Source organism: Mobula hypostoma, chromosome 12, assembly GCF_963921235.1.
Source record: "Mobula hypostoma chromosome 12, sMobHyp1.1, whole genome shotgun sequence".
Taxonomy (NCBI): Eukaryota; Metazoa; Chordata; class Chondrichthyes; order Myliobatiformes; family Myliobatidae; genus Mobula; species Mobula hypostoma.
In genome coordinates this window covers 38951552-38966090 of record NC_086108.1, presented here as the reverse complement: position 1 = coordinate 38966090, position 14539 = coordinate 38951552, and the positions used below count along the sequence as shown (strand labels likewise).

Below are 14539 nucleotides of genomic sequence, written 5' to 3'. Positions count from 1 at the left end.
GTTATCATGGGTGACTTTAACTTCCCTAATATTGATTGGCACCTGAGTAGTTCCAATGGTTTAGACGGGGCAGAGTTTGTTAAGTGTGTCCAGGACGGATTCCTGTCACAGTACATGGACAGGCCGACCAGGGGGAATGCCATACTAGATCTAGTATTAGGTAATGAACTGGGTCAGGTCACAGATCTCTCAGTGGGTGAGCATTTGGGGGACAGTGACCACTGCTCCCTGGCCTTTAGCATTATCATGGAAAAGGATAGAATCAGAGAGGACAGGAAAATTTTTAATTGGGGAAGGGCAAATTATGAGGCTATAAGGCTAGAACCTATGGGTGTGAATTGGGATGATGTTTTTGCAGGGAAATGTATTATGGACATGTGGTCGATGTTTAGGGATGTCTTGCAGGATGTTGGGGATAAATTTATCCCGGTAAGGAAGATAAAGAATGGTAGGGTGAAGGAACCATGGGTGACAAGTGAGGTGGAAAATCTAGTTAGGTGGAAGAAGGCAGCATACATGAGGTTCAGGAAGCAAGGATCAGATGGGTCTATTGAAGAATATAGGGAAGCAAGAAAGCAGCTTAAGAAGGGGCTGAGGAGAGCAAGAAGGGGGCATGAAAAGGCCTTGGCGAGTAGGGTAAGGGAAAACCCCAAGGCATTCTTCAGTTATGTGAAGAACAAAAGGATGACGGGAGTAAATGTAGGACTGATTAGAGATAAAGGTGGGAAGATATGCCTGGCGGCTGTGGAAGTGAGCGAGGTCCTCGATGAATATTTCGCTTCGGTATTCACCAATGAGAGGGAACTTGATGATGGTGAGGACAATATGAGTGAGGTTGATGTTCTGGAGCATGCTGATATTAAGGGAGAGGAGGTGTTGGAGTTGTTAAAATACATTAGGACGGATAAGTCCCCGGGGCCTGACGGAATATTCCCCAGGCTGCTCCACGAGGCGAGGGAAGAGATTGCTGAGCCCCTGGATAGGATCTTTATGTCCTCGTTGTGCACGGGAATGGTACCGGAGGACTGGAGGGAGGCAAATATTGTCCCCTTGTTCAAAAAAGGTAGTAAGGATAGTCTGGGTGATTATAGACCAGTGAGCCTTACGTCTGTGGTAGGAAAGCTGTTGGAAAAGATTCTTAAAGATAGAATCTATGGGCATTTAGAGAATCATGGTCTGATCAGGGACAGTCAGCATGGCTTTGTGAAGGGCAGATCGTGTCTAACAAGCCTGATAGAGTTCTTTGAGGAGGTGACCAGGCATATAGATGAGGATAGTGCAGTGGATATGATTTACATAGATTTTAGTAAGGCATTTGATAAGGTTCCACATGGTAGGCTTATTCAGAAAGTCAGAAGGCATGGGATCCAGGGAAGTTTGGCCAGGTGATTCAGAATTGGCTTGCCTGCAGAAAGCAGAGGGTCGTGGTGGAGGGAGTACATTCAGATTGGAGGATTGTGACTAGTGGTGTCCTACAAGGATCGGTTCTGGGACCTCTACTTTTCATGATTTTTATTAATGACCTGGATGTGGGGGTAGAGGGGTGGGTTTGCGAGTTTGCAGACGACATTAAAGTTGGTGGTGTTGTGGATAGTGTAGAGGATTGTCGAAGATTGCAAAGAGATATTGATGGGATGCAGAAGTGGCAGATGGATTTCAACCCGGAGAAGTGTGAGGTGGTACAATTTGGAAGGACAAACTCCAAGGCAGAGTACAAAGTAAATGGCAGGATACTTGGTAGTGTGGAGGAGCAGAGGGATCTGGGGGTACATGTCCACAGATCCCTGAAAGTTGCCTCACAGGTAGATAGGGCAGTTAAGAAAGCTTATGGGGTGTTAGCTTTCATAAGTTGAGGGATGGAGTTTAAGAGTCGCGATGTAATGATGCAGCTCTATAAAACTCTGGTTACGCCACGCTTGGAGTACTCTGTCCAGTTCTAGTTGCCTCACTATAGGAAGGATGTGGAAGCATTGGAAAGGGTACAGAGGAGATTGACCAGGCTGCTGCCTGGTTTAGAGAGTATGCATTATGATCAGAGATTAAGGGAGCTAGGGCTTTACTCTTTGGAGAGAAGGAGGATGACAGGAGACATGATAGAGGTACACAATATATTAAGAGAAATAGATAGAGTGGACAGCCAGCGCCTCTTCCCCAGGGCACCACTGCTCAATACAAGAGGACATGGCTTTAAGGTAATGGGTGGGAAGTTCAAGGGGGATACTAGAGGAAGGTTTTTTACTCAGAGAGTGGTTGGTGCGTGGAATGCACTGCCTGAGTCAGTGGTGGAGGCAGATACACTAGTGAAATTTAAGAGACTACTAGACAGGTATATGGAAGAATTTAAGGTGGGGGTTTATATGGGAGGCAGGGTTTAAGGGCCAAAGGGCCTGTACTGTGCTGTACTATTCTATGTGCTATGTTCTATCTTTTGGAAATACATGTAACCTCCCCATTCCTTGCATCTGCTTTTCTACTGCCTTCCTTCGCTGCTCTTGATGATCAGTGAGATAATGACCTGACATAGACCAGCCCAACATCCAGTTTTAGGATGAGCTACTGCCTGCTAGCTGGTAAGATTGGTATGCGTTCGGACCCTTCCCCGGCACTCCGGATTATACTGGGGATCCTGGAGATTGGGGGTGAACTGAAGATCAAATCTGAGTCCAAGCCAGCAGCAACTGAGTTACTCATCTGCTGCAGCTTCAGTTTTTATATTTACATTATGCTTGTTTTCTTCCCACTGTTGGGTAACATTTATTGCACAATAGACTACTTCAACATTAAGCCCTGATGTAATAATTCATGCATAATAAATTCATACTTTTTGTATCTAATTCAATGCTTGTTATTAATATCATGCCCTTCTCTATCAGGAATATTTCCACAACAAAAGCATGAAAGGCTTGGAGACTGCAATCTGATTTTCTGAAGTGGCATTTATACATAAATGCATTAGAAGGATAATGCATATAATTGCACTAATTTATGTTCGTTTCAATTGTAAAGGCTTCTTTAAAAACTGCATTGTTGATCATGGTATTAACCTGATAGTGTCCTGTTAGTGATAATTGGAAGATCAATTGGCATTCCAAAGATAAACCTGTATAGTGCTACAGAAACAGTTTTTTTTAACTAAATCCTTTCTGAATTGTTCCTTAAAAGCTGAATTATACTGAAACCCATGGTGTATATCAACGTCAGGTCAACTTAAATCTATCAACTTACAGATGATGAGTTATCAGGCTTCCTTGATGGTGTAGAATCTGTAACATTCACTGCTGTAAAGGAACCAATACTAGTATGAAGACATTACTGGAATGTTGAAAATTGAAATCTACATAATCTAAACCGAAATTGCCACTGACAAAACAGTAATGCAAATGTATTTTTATTGCAGGCTTTCTTTGACAAGGTGATGGATTGCAAAGTGAAGAATCTTAAGTACTTGTTCAGTAAACAGGTTTTAGCTCATTTAGTGAATTTTGCCTGTGTTGCAGACACCTATTCTTAAAATGGAAATGTGTGACCTGGGTGGAAAACTGGACTGCTGACCTGAGCCGCTGGTGAAATTCTAATACGGAGGGAAAGTCACTGCACATGTTTTCTTCTTTTTATTAACATTACAAATCTGAAAGTGATCTGATGAGGGAAGTGCAACCCTCATTTACAGCCCTGGCCTCAACTTTCATTTGTTGAGAGTCAAGAAGCAGAAATGTTAGCTCTTTTTCTCTCTGCACAAAAACTGCTTCTTGCAATTCCAAACTATTCTGTTTTATTTTTAACTCCTGGCAACCTGTGTGAATGTCACAGATTGTAAAAATATGACTTAGTTGAATAACAGCTGTATAAACCAATGTTACAAAGAGTAACCTTTGCATTTATGTTGAGATACCGACTAAATCTGTGGGCAATACACTGCAAAATAACTATTGATAACTAATAATAAGCAAATCATACTTCCACATAACTTTCTGTGATGTAAGTAGGTGCAGAATGCAGGTATTAAAATGCCCAAATCTAATACGTAATCAAACTACTGAAATTCTACTGAAACTACGCACTGTATTTCAAGTCTAACAAGGAAGTCTTTGAGGATGTTTGTGTAAATACTGACTTGATTAAAAATTCACAGTATTAAAATTAGCCAAAATGGAATATAACTGGGCAGATCTGTTACAATTTGTCTGAATCTGCTGGCAGATGAAAAGATAACTGGGCTAGTCCTAAGTGAGGCAGTTCTGAAGAATTCTGCTCAGCATATCACTGGTCCTGGTCCACTTGCACAGTGCACAGGGATTACTGGTCAATTCCACCATCACAGCACTAACTTCCATGAGCCTCCAGCTCTCACAACAGGAAATCTTCCCATTCAAACTGATACAAGTGCCACGCAAAATGCTCGCAGTCAGCCTATCAGAACTAATGTAAGTACAGATTTTTTTTTTCATTTGTTAATTAGGTTGATTCAAATACTGTGTGTTTAAAGATTTCTAATTTTGTAGAATTATTTTCATTGATTAACAGACTCTATTTAACTTTGAATATTCAATAACAGTGACAGGTTTCATAGCCAGTGGGAATTCATGGCTTTCACGCCTGCTTCTTCCCATTAAGTCTAAGCTGCCCGTTGAGTTACATTGACCATATTTAATATGCCCCATCCAAAATGCTGGAGGAACTCAGCAAGCCAGGTATGGGGAGATTTCAACTTCCCTATATAAACTGGGACCTCCTTCGTGGAAGGGATTTTGACTGGGCAGAATTTGTTAAGTATGTCCAAAAAGGTTTCTTAAATCAACAGGTGGATGATCCAATGTGAAGAGGGGCTGTACTGCATCTGGTGCTGGGTAATGACCCTGGTTGGACGACTGACTTTTCAGTGTGTGAATAGTTAGGGAATAGTGACCAGAACTCCCTAACTTTCAGGATAGGCATGGTCCTTGCAGGAGAGTTTCAAACCGGAGTAGGGTAAATTATGAGGGCATTAGGAAGGACCTATGAAGAGTTAATTGGGAACACCTTTTTTCTGGCAAGTCCACATCGGACATGTGGAGAGTGCTTAAAGATCAATTGCACAGAATACAGGAAAGATATGTTCCTGTTGGAAGGTAGGGTGAGGATGGAAAGATAGGAGAACCTTGGATCTCCAGACAGGTGATGAATTTAGTCAAGAAGAAAAATGAAAAGTATGTAAAGCTTCAGAAGCTATGGTCAAATGAAGCACATGTGGAGTAGAAAGAAGACAAAAAAGAACCTAAGAAGAGAATTAGGAAAGCCAAGGGGGGCTATGCAAAGTCCTTGTTAAGTTGGATTAAGGTGAATCCTAAGGCATTCTATACATACAATGCCTTAGAAAGAGAGCGGGACCACTCAAGGATAAAAGGGGGAACACTTTCTTGGATGCGGAGAATATGAATGAGGTACTTAATGAGTACTTTGCTTTGGTACTTTATCAAGGAAAAGGAGATGGAGGACCAGGAGATCAATGCTGAGTGTATAAACGTATTAGAGCGTTTAGATGTCAAGGAGGAGGAAGTATTGGGCCTCCTTATGAGTATTAAGGTGGATAACTCCCCCAAGGTTTGATGGGTTTTGCTCCAGGTTATTGACGGAGGCAAGAAACAAGAATGCAGGGCCCTTGACCCGTATCTTTGTCTCCTCTCCAGGCACAGGCAACGTCCTGGGGACAGGCGAGTGGCTAATGTTGTACCTCTGTTTAAGAAGAAGAACAAGAGAAAATCCTGGGAACTATAGACCAGTGAGTCTCACGTCAGTTGTAGAGAAATTGCTAGAGAAAATTCTTAGGGATAGGATACATGAGCATTTGGAAATCCATGGCCTAATTAGGGAGAGCCAGCTTGGCTTTGCATGGGGCAGGTCATGTCTTACCAACTTGACTGAGTTTTTTGACAAGGTGACGAGAGAGATTGATGAAGGTAGGGCAGTGGATGGTGTCTACATGGACTTTAGTAAGGCATTTGATAAAATCCCTAATGGGAGGCTAAACCAGAAAATTAAGATGCATGGGGAAAGGTGGTGAATTGGCTGCTTGGATTCAGAACTGGCTTGCGCATGGAAGACAGAGGGTTGTGGTTGAAGGGACTTATCGAGCTGGAGGTCTATAATTAGTGGTGTTCCACAGGGATCCGTGCTGCTTGTATATAAATGACTTGGATGAAAATATAGATTGGTGGGTTAGTAAGTTTGTGGATGATACCAAGATTGTGGAGTTGTGGATAGTGTAGAAGACTGGCAAAGAATACAGTATAACATACATCATTTGCAGATGTGGGCATAGAAAAGGCAGATGGAGTTTAACACAAATAAGTGTGAGGTGTTGCACTTCTATCTGGTAAAAGTAGGTCACGTACAAGGAGACAGTAGACTGTTAAGGGCAAGATCCCTAATAGTGTTGCTGAGCAGAGAGATCTTGGAATCCAGGTTCATAGCTCCTTGAAGGTGGCTACACAGGCCAATAAGATGGTGAAGAAGGCATTTTGAAAGCTTGTTTTTATTATTCAATGCATTGAGTTCAAAAGTCCAGAGGTTATGTTGCATAGATTTGTCATAGAGTCACAGAGTACATCATAGAAAGAGGCCCTTCTGCCCATCTAGTCCAGGCCAAAACCATTTAAACTGCCTATTCCCATCAACCTGCAGCAACACCATAGCCCTCCATACCCCTACCATCCATGTACCCATCCAAGCTTCTCTTAAATTTCGGAATCGAGCTTGCATGCACCACTTGAGCTGGCATCTTATTCCACACTCTCGTGACTCTCTGAGTGAGGAGGGTCCCCTCATATTCCCCTTCAACTTTGCACCTTTCACCCTTAACCTGTGGCTTCTGGTTCTAGTCCCACCCAACCTCAGTGGAAAAAATGTGCTTGCCTCTTACCTCTCTCAAATCTCCGCTCAATCTTCTATGTTCTGGGGAATAAAGTTCTAACATATTCTATCTTTCCTTATAACTCAAGTCTTCCAGACTCAGGAATATCCTTGTAAATTTTCTCTGTATTCTTTCAACCTTGTTTACATCTTTCCTGTAGATAGGTGACCAAAACCGCACACAATACTCCAAATTAGGCCTCACCAATGTCTTATACAACTTCAACCAAACATCCCATCTCCTGTACTCAGTGCATTGATTTATGAAGGCCAATGTGCCAAAAGCTTTCTTTACGACCTTATCTACCTGTGATGCCACTTTTAACAAATTATGTACCTGTATTCCCAGAATCCTTAGTTCTACCACACTCCTCAGTGCCCTACCGTTCGCAGTGTAAGACCTACCCTGGCTGGTCCTACCGAAGTGCAAAACCTCACATTTGTCTGCATTAAATTCCATCTGCCATTTTTAAGCCCATTTTTTCAGATGATGCAGATCCCTCTGCAAGCCATGATAGCCTTCCTTGCTGTCCACTACACCCCCAATCTTGGTGTCATCCACAAATTTGCTGATCCAGTTAACCACATTATCATCCATATCATTGATTCAGATGACACACAAAGGACTCAGCACCGATTCCTGCAAAGCTACACTAGTCACAGGCCTCCATTCAGTGAGGCAACCATCTACAACCACTCTCTGCCTTCTTCCACAAAGCCAATACCTGATCCAATTTACTACCTCATCTTGCATGCCAAGCGACTGAACCTTTTTGACCAACTTCCCATGTGGGACCTTAGGAAATGTCTTGCTGAAGTTCATGTAGATAACATCCCCTGCCTTGCCTTCATCCACTTTCATGGTAACTTCCTCAAAAAACTCTATAAGATTGGTTAGACATGACCTACCACGCATGGAGTTGTGCTGACCATCCTTAATCAGTCCTTGTCTATCCAAATACTAATATCTCTGATCCCTTAGAATACTTCCAATAACTTTCCTACATCCACATCCGACTCACTGGCCTATACTTTCCTGGTTTACATTTAAAGCCTTTTATAAACAGTGGAACAACACTGGCTATCCTCAAATCCTCTGGTACTTATCCTGTCACTAAGGATGATATAAATATCTCTGCTAGAGCCCTGGCAATTTCTGCACTTGACTCCCATAGGGTCCATGGGGATACTTTGTCAGGCCCCGAGGATTTATCCACCCTGATTTGCCTCAGGATAGCAAACACCTCCTCCTCTGTAATCTGTGTAGGGTCCATAAAGTTGCTGCCACTTTGCCTCACTCTTATGGACTTTGTGTCATCTCCTGAGTAAATACAGATGCAAAAAAAGAAATTTAAGTTCTCTCTCATCTATTTTGGCTCCGCACATGGATTACCATTTTGGTCTTCCAGAGGGCCAATTTGTCCCTTGCAATCCTTTTGCTCTTACCATATCTGTAGAATCCCTCGGGACTCTCCTTCACCTTGTCTGCTAGAGGAGCTCCGTGCCTTCTTTTAGCCTTCCTGGTTTCTTTCTTGTGTTCTCTGGCATTTCTTATACTCCGTAAGCACCTCAGTTGTTCCTACCTGCCCATACCTGCTCTGCACCTCTGTTTTTTTCTCTTAAGCAGGGTCTCAATATCCCTTGAAAATCAAGGTTCCCTACATTTATTGTCTTTACTTTTTATTCTGACAAGGACATACAAGCTTTTTACTCTCAACATTTCACTTTTGAAGGCCTCCTAATTAGTAAGTACACCTTTTGCCAGAGAACAGCCTGTCCCAATCAATACTTGCCAGATTATTTCTGATATCATCAAATTTGGCCTTACTCCAATTTAGAACCTCAGTCTGCAGACCAGACCTATCATTTTACATATTTTGTTTGAAACTAATGGCATTGTGGTCACTAGATGCAAAGTGTTCCCTTACAAAAACTTCTGTTACCTACCCTGTCTCATTCTCTGACAGCAAATCAAGTATCACATGCTCTCTTGTTGGACTTCTATGAAGTGATGAAGGAAACTTTACTTGAACACATTTGACAAATTCTATCCCATCTAGTCCTTTTACTGCATGGGATTCCCAGTCAATATGTGAAAAGTTAAAATCACCTACTATAACAACCTTACATTTGTTACAACAGTCTGTGATACCTTTAAAAATTTGTTCCTCTAAGTCCCTAGGACCGTTGGGTGGTCTGTGATATAGCCCCATTAACACGGTCTCATTTCCTATTTCCACCCATAATGCATCACCAGATGAGTTCTCCAGCTTATTGTGACAGAGCACAGCCATGACATTTTCCCTGACTAGTAACACCACCCCTCCTCCTTTAATCCCTCTCACTCTGTCACATCTAAAACAACGGATCCCAGGAATATTGAGCTGCCAGTCCTGCCCCTCCTGCAATCAAGTCACACTATTAGCTACAATAACAAAATTCCAGGTGTTGATCCAAGCCCTGAGGTTGTCCACCTTTCCTATGATGACACTTCTTGTATTGAAATATATGCAGCTCAGGGCACTAGTTACACCATGCTCAACCTTCTGATTCCTGACTTTTTCTGAGGTCTTACCAATATCTGTCTCCACAACCTGTCCACTAACTGTTCTGGTACTCTGGTTCCCATCTCCCTGCCACTTTATAAGTTAGGCTACATCTGGAGTATTGCATTCAGTTCTGGTTGCCCCTATAGGAATGATGTTGAGACTTTGGAGAGGGTGTAGAAGATATTTTTCTGGATGCTGCCTAGTTTAGAGGACATGAGCTATCATGTAAGGCTGGCCAAACTTGGATAGTTTTCTCTGGAGCATTGGAGACTGAGGGGAGATCTGATAAGAGGTTTACAAGATTATGAGAGGCATAGATAGAGTAGACAGGGAGTATCTGTTTCCCATGGTTGAAATGTCTAATACCAGAGGGCATGCATTGAAGGTGGGAGGGGGTAGGTTCAAGGGGATGTGAGGGGTAAGTTTTTTTTCACTCCGAGATGGTGGATGCCTGGGAATGCGCTGCCTGGTATGGTGGTATAGGCAAATACATTAAAGGCTTTGAAGAGACGTTCAGATGGGCCCATGAATGTGAGGAAGACGGAGTGATATAGATATTGTGTAGGTTGGAGGGATTGGTGTTTGGATGTTTTGGATTTGCTTTTTAGCTGGTTTGGCACAACATTGTGGGGCACAGGGCCCCCTCCTGAGCTGCACTGTTCTATGTTCTATGAATGTGTACAACGCTACAGAAACAGTTTTTTAAAATCTAAGTCCTTTGTGAACAGAACCTTAAAACAGCTGAATTAGGCTAAAATCATAGTCTATATTAATATAAGGCTGTGTTAAATCTATCAATTTCCATTTTGCTATGAGCACTCATCGATGGTATAGACAACACCTGTCTTGTATCACGTGACAATGACAGGGTCAGGCCAACTAAATGAGCCTTAGTATTCTCGTTTAGGAACTTCTGTGCTTGGCTCCATTTAATTGTATTTCAAAAATTATTTTTGGTAATTACACAACCTTTTTTTTAGGGCTGAAGCCCAGTTTGTTTTAGGACTTCAGATAAATAGCCATTATTGGCAGTATGGGTAATGAATTAATTCAGCGTAGAGCAGCAATTTCCATGTTTGAAATTTGTTTACTCCAACAATTAAATATTTTTTTCAGGGAGACAGAAGTTAAACCTTTCTGGTCTTCCTTTGAATTACAATCTAAGCAGGATCTGACTGAGTGAAGGCAGGGTGAACTACATTGCCATTGGCTGTATCAGATTGCTTCAGCATACGCTATAGCAGGAGAGATGCATGTAATAGATTCTCAAATCTCTCACCGCAGTTAAACTGGCAAAATGTCTTTTCTGTCAGAATGCCTCTTCATGCACTACAGAGGGACAGAGAAATGAAGCCAACAAAAGTCAGCAAGGGAAGAACTGAATATAGGAACTCGGGACACTTTAAGTTGCAGGCATCCTGCCAGAGCACGCTTCCAATTTATTTGGTAATTTGAATAATCAATATAAAAGATAAAAAGTCCCAGGATATCTCAAGGAGGGCCTTATTTTCAATTAATATAATTTTCAATACATTAAGAGCCATGTTGACAGATAATATATGGTCATTAATGTACTACTTGCATCAGTCCTGTTTTAATATGAGTGCAGATATCTAGTCCTCCACAGTTTTATTTTTAAGTTGTTCTGCATATTTGGCCATGGATTATAAAACGAAGTACCTTTCTAGATCTAAGAAATTGGATAAAAGTGGTTTGAGCATTTTTGTGAAGCCTGGTGTTTCTACTTAATTTATTTTAATGTGTTAACAGGCTGTGGATGTGCTAACAAGGCCACCATCTCAAAATGGCAATGGTGTGCTTAGCATCCCACTTCGGAGGGTAGGGAAGGGCCAATATCCTGTCGATAGCTCGGTCACATATAGGCCAAGTCAAGCAAGATAGCAAATTTCCATCATTGAAGGACATTTGTAAATCATATTTATTGTAATATGGTATTTTCATGGTCATTTTTAATTAACTGTGGTTTCCTAATGTGCACTTTGATGAAATATTTTGCATTATGCTATATATTTTAATTTTTGAAATTTAGCATTTTAACTATACTTACATTGACGATGATGTTAAGTATTTATTTGATTGAGTCTTTTTGATAAGATAACTAAGCACATTGATGGGAATATTGCAGCTGATACAGTCAACATGGACTTCAGTAAAGTCTATGACAATATCCCACAAAGGAGACAGGTCCAAGAGGTAAAAGCCCAGGGTAATTCAGAAAATTGGGTCTGAAAGTGACTATGTGATAGGATGAAGAGGATGAAGGCTGGAGATTGTTTTTATGATTGGAAGCCTGTGGCCAGTGGTGTATCTTGTGAGGATCCAGCCAGGTCTTAGGAAAAATGGAGATGAAAGGAAGGTGTCTCTCCAGCTGAAAAATGTTTACTCAAATGACTGGCTGGTCACAGCATACAGTACAAGGGGAATTAGACAGAATGAGGTGTTAAGCTTTGGGCCCAGTGAGAATGACACTGAATAGTTCAAGTTATCTCTGAAAACTGATCATTTTTATATATTTTTTCCAGGATTTAGGGCTGGGTTGGCTATATAGTTCTGGAATGTAGAGTAAATCAATTGAAAATCCAGGTTCACATGGATTCAGTGTGATAGGAATGGGTAGCATGGAATTCTTGAGGATATCGAGCAGCAAGGAATTAAATTTAATAGAGCAACCTTTAGGGTAATAAATTAAAACACTGGCAAACTATAGATCTGAGTGAAAAGGACCAGAAGAATTAATTTGTGATTTGAAAAGTGATGTTGTTTGAAGGTGGAGGATAGGGTCAGTGAATTGATATCCAGGTCCTTGGATATTGCATATGGAATGCACCTCAAAATTATAGTTTTGGTGACTTATACATTGTATTAGTAACCAGTATATATAAGTCACTATCTAAAATCATTTATACGGTGAAACTACCTTTGGAATCTGAGTTAATACATTCAGATGCAGAACTGGCATTGTGATGTGTTTGGGCAGAGAACTGATATTACTGGTTGTTTGCTCTGGTCATGAGCATCATTATACTGTATATTCAGTTTGGAAAATGAAACTGCTATGTATAGTGAGTCAGGGCAAATTACTTACTTGCTTTGGGAATTGGAATACTTACTTATTCAATTATCTTATATAAATGTGGAAAAAAAAATCGCTTAGATCTAAGATTAACCGTGAGAACTAAACAATGCCCTGAAACAAGTTTAAACCCCAGTAATGTTTTGGTTCTAGTGCACCATAAAATAATCTGACAGCTGTGGTTGAGTATGCTTTGTACACCTCTGGAACTACAAGAATTACTTTCAATTGTTTTATGAGGAAAAAAGATAATGCATGACATGTTTGAAATTTCTTTCCCCACTACAAATCTCTTGTGTAATTACTGCCTTATTTCATTAATCTCACATTAAATATCATAATATTTATAAATTCCCAAGTGTTATCAATGTGTTAAATACAAAATCAGCAAAAAATTTATCTCCAAGTTCATGCTTCTTTAAAGAAAATTATAATAATTTGATTGTATTGGGATACCAAAGAAAACAATAGCACTTTCCTTTTCATTTGAAAACTGTATCTACTAAAACTTGTAAATATGTCTGTTGCTTTGTGTGTTTATACTAAAGCTATTTCCTTTCTGCAAACATACTACATTTTATTTCATATAATGACTCGTACATTATGCACAAATAAAAACATACCCGCCAATAGTAAAGTCTTAACCTCAACCCAATCTTTTAGCAATCAAACCTACTTGATATTTCATTCATAAAAATTCCCTTTTTCCAAGATAGTACAAATTATCCATCATGATGGTCTGGGAGTAGAGAAGTTACGACGAGTGTATAATCATTTAGGCTGCAGCTGGAATACTGTGCTCAATTGGTCTACAGTACAAAGATGAGATTTAATTGGAAACGGTGCAGAGGTGCAGAGGACACGGAGAAAAGCCATTCAGCCCATTGAATCTGTGCTTGCTCTCAGGACCATCTTGTAAATCTCATTCCCTCATTTATCTCTCATGCTCCTCAACTCCCCACCTACCTACACAAAGGATAATTTACAACTACCAATTAACCTGTGAAGCAGAATGCAATTGTGATGTAGCAGAGGAGTCTCGTGCAGTCAATGGAAAAACGTGCAGACTCTACACGGACAGCTTCCGTGGTCAGGACCAAACTTATTGCTCATCCTCTACCTGTTGCCTGAGATGGAAGATTTCAGCCAGGGGAAACACTACACAGCCTGGGTTTGTTTTCCATGTGGGTAAGGCTGTGGGGCACCCTGATTGAGGGAAATAGTATTATACAAGGTGTTTCAGGGAGAATTAGTGAGAAAATTTACCCCTTGGCAGAAATGTCTCCCCAACCAAGGGCACAGGTTTAATGCAGGGGTCTAAGATTTAAGGAAGATATTTATTTACCCCGAGGATGTTTGTAATTTGGAAGCAGGCCCTTTCAGAACACTGGAGAAGTACTTAGATGAGCACTTAAAACAGCATCTCATAGAAGGTTAGAAGCCAATTGGTGGAAAAAGGAATGAATATAACTTGGTACGTTTATTCAGCAGAAACCATTGTGGGCTGAAAGGCCTGCTTTCCTGTTATATGACTTTGCCATGTCAGTATCCAATCCAGTTTCATCTGGAAAAAGCATATTTCTACTTCTACAGCTCCCCTTACTTTTAGCAAACAGATCATTACCTTGTGTGAGAAAAAATCCTTCCTTTAGTACAAGTATTGTGGTCAGCAACCAGCCAAGGCAAGGCAGCAGTTGTTCTTCCATTCTACGAGTCCATAGCTGTGTGGCTCGAAAACCACTTCCAAATTTTAGAGTTTTAATTCTGAAGTGATCGATCGCAGGAACTTAAGAACCTTGCAAAACAGCTCTACGAGTTGCCTGTCCCCTTACAGCTTACTGATCTTCGGTTCTTATGCTGTGTGGTTGATTTTCAAAATAATAGGATGATTTCAAAAATATCCCTTCTTTCTGCATCCCAGCTTCCAGTTTTCATGTAATTTCTGCCTCTACCTTTTGAAAACCAGCAATTTCTGTCAGATCCTACTCGGAACCTTGCTCAGGTGTCA

The 14539-nt window shown here is 40.9% G+C and overlaps 2 protein-coding genes across 3 annotated transcripts in view; both read right to left on the bottom strand.

Annotated features, from left to right (window-relative positions):
* crb1 (crumbs cell polarity complex component 1) overlaps positions 1-14539 on the bottom strand; it is a 167253-nt gene that overhangs the window by 13861 nt on the left and 138853 nt on the right. The window lies entirely within an intron of this gene.
* LOC134354713 (protein crumbs homolog 3-like) overlaps positions 1-14539 on the bottom strand; it is a 16787-nt gene extending 2248 nt beyond the window's left edge. Inside the window, exons 1-2 of one of the 2 annotated variants that reach the window (XM_063063862.1) lie at positions 14156-14539; positions 3226-3278 (exon numbers count right to left, since the gene is read on the bottom strand). In XM_063063862.1, the coding sequence (XP_062919932.1) occupies positions 3226-3278; positions 14156-14237 (135 nt within the window). In that variant the 5' untranslated portion in view covers positions 14238-14539. The remainder of the gene's footprint in view (positions 1-3225; positions 3279-14155) is intronic. The other variant, XM_063063863.1, reaches the window with a different exon arrangement.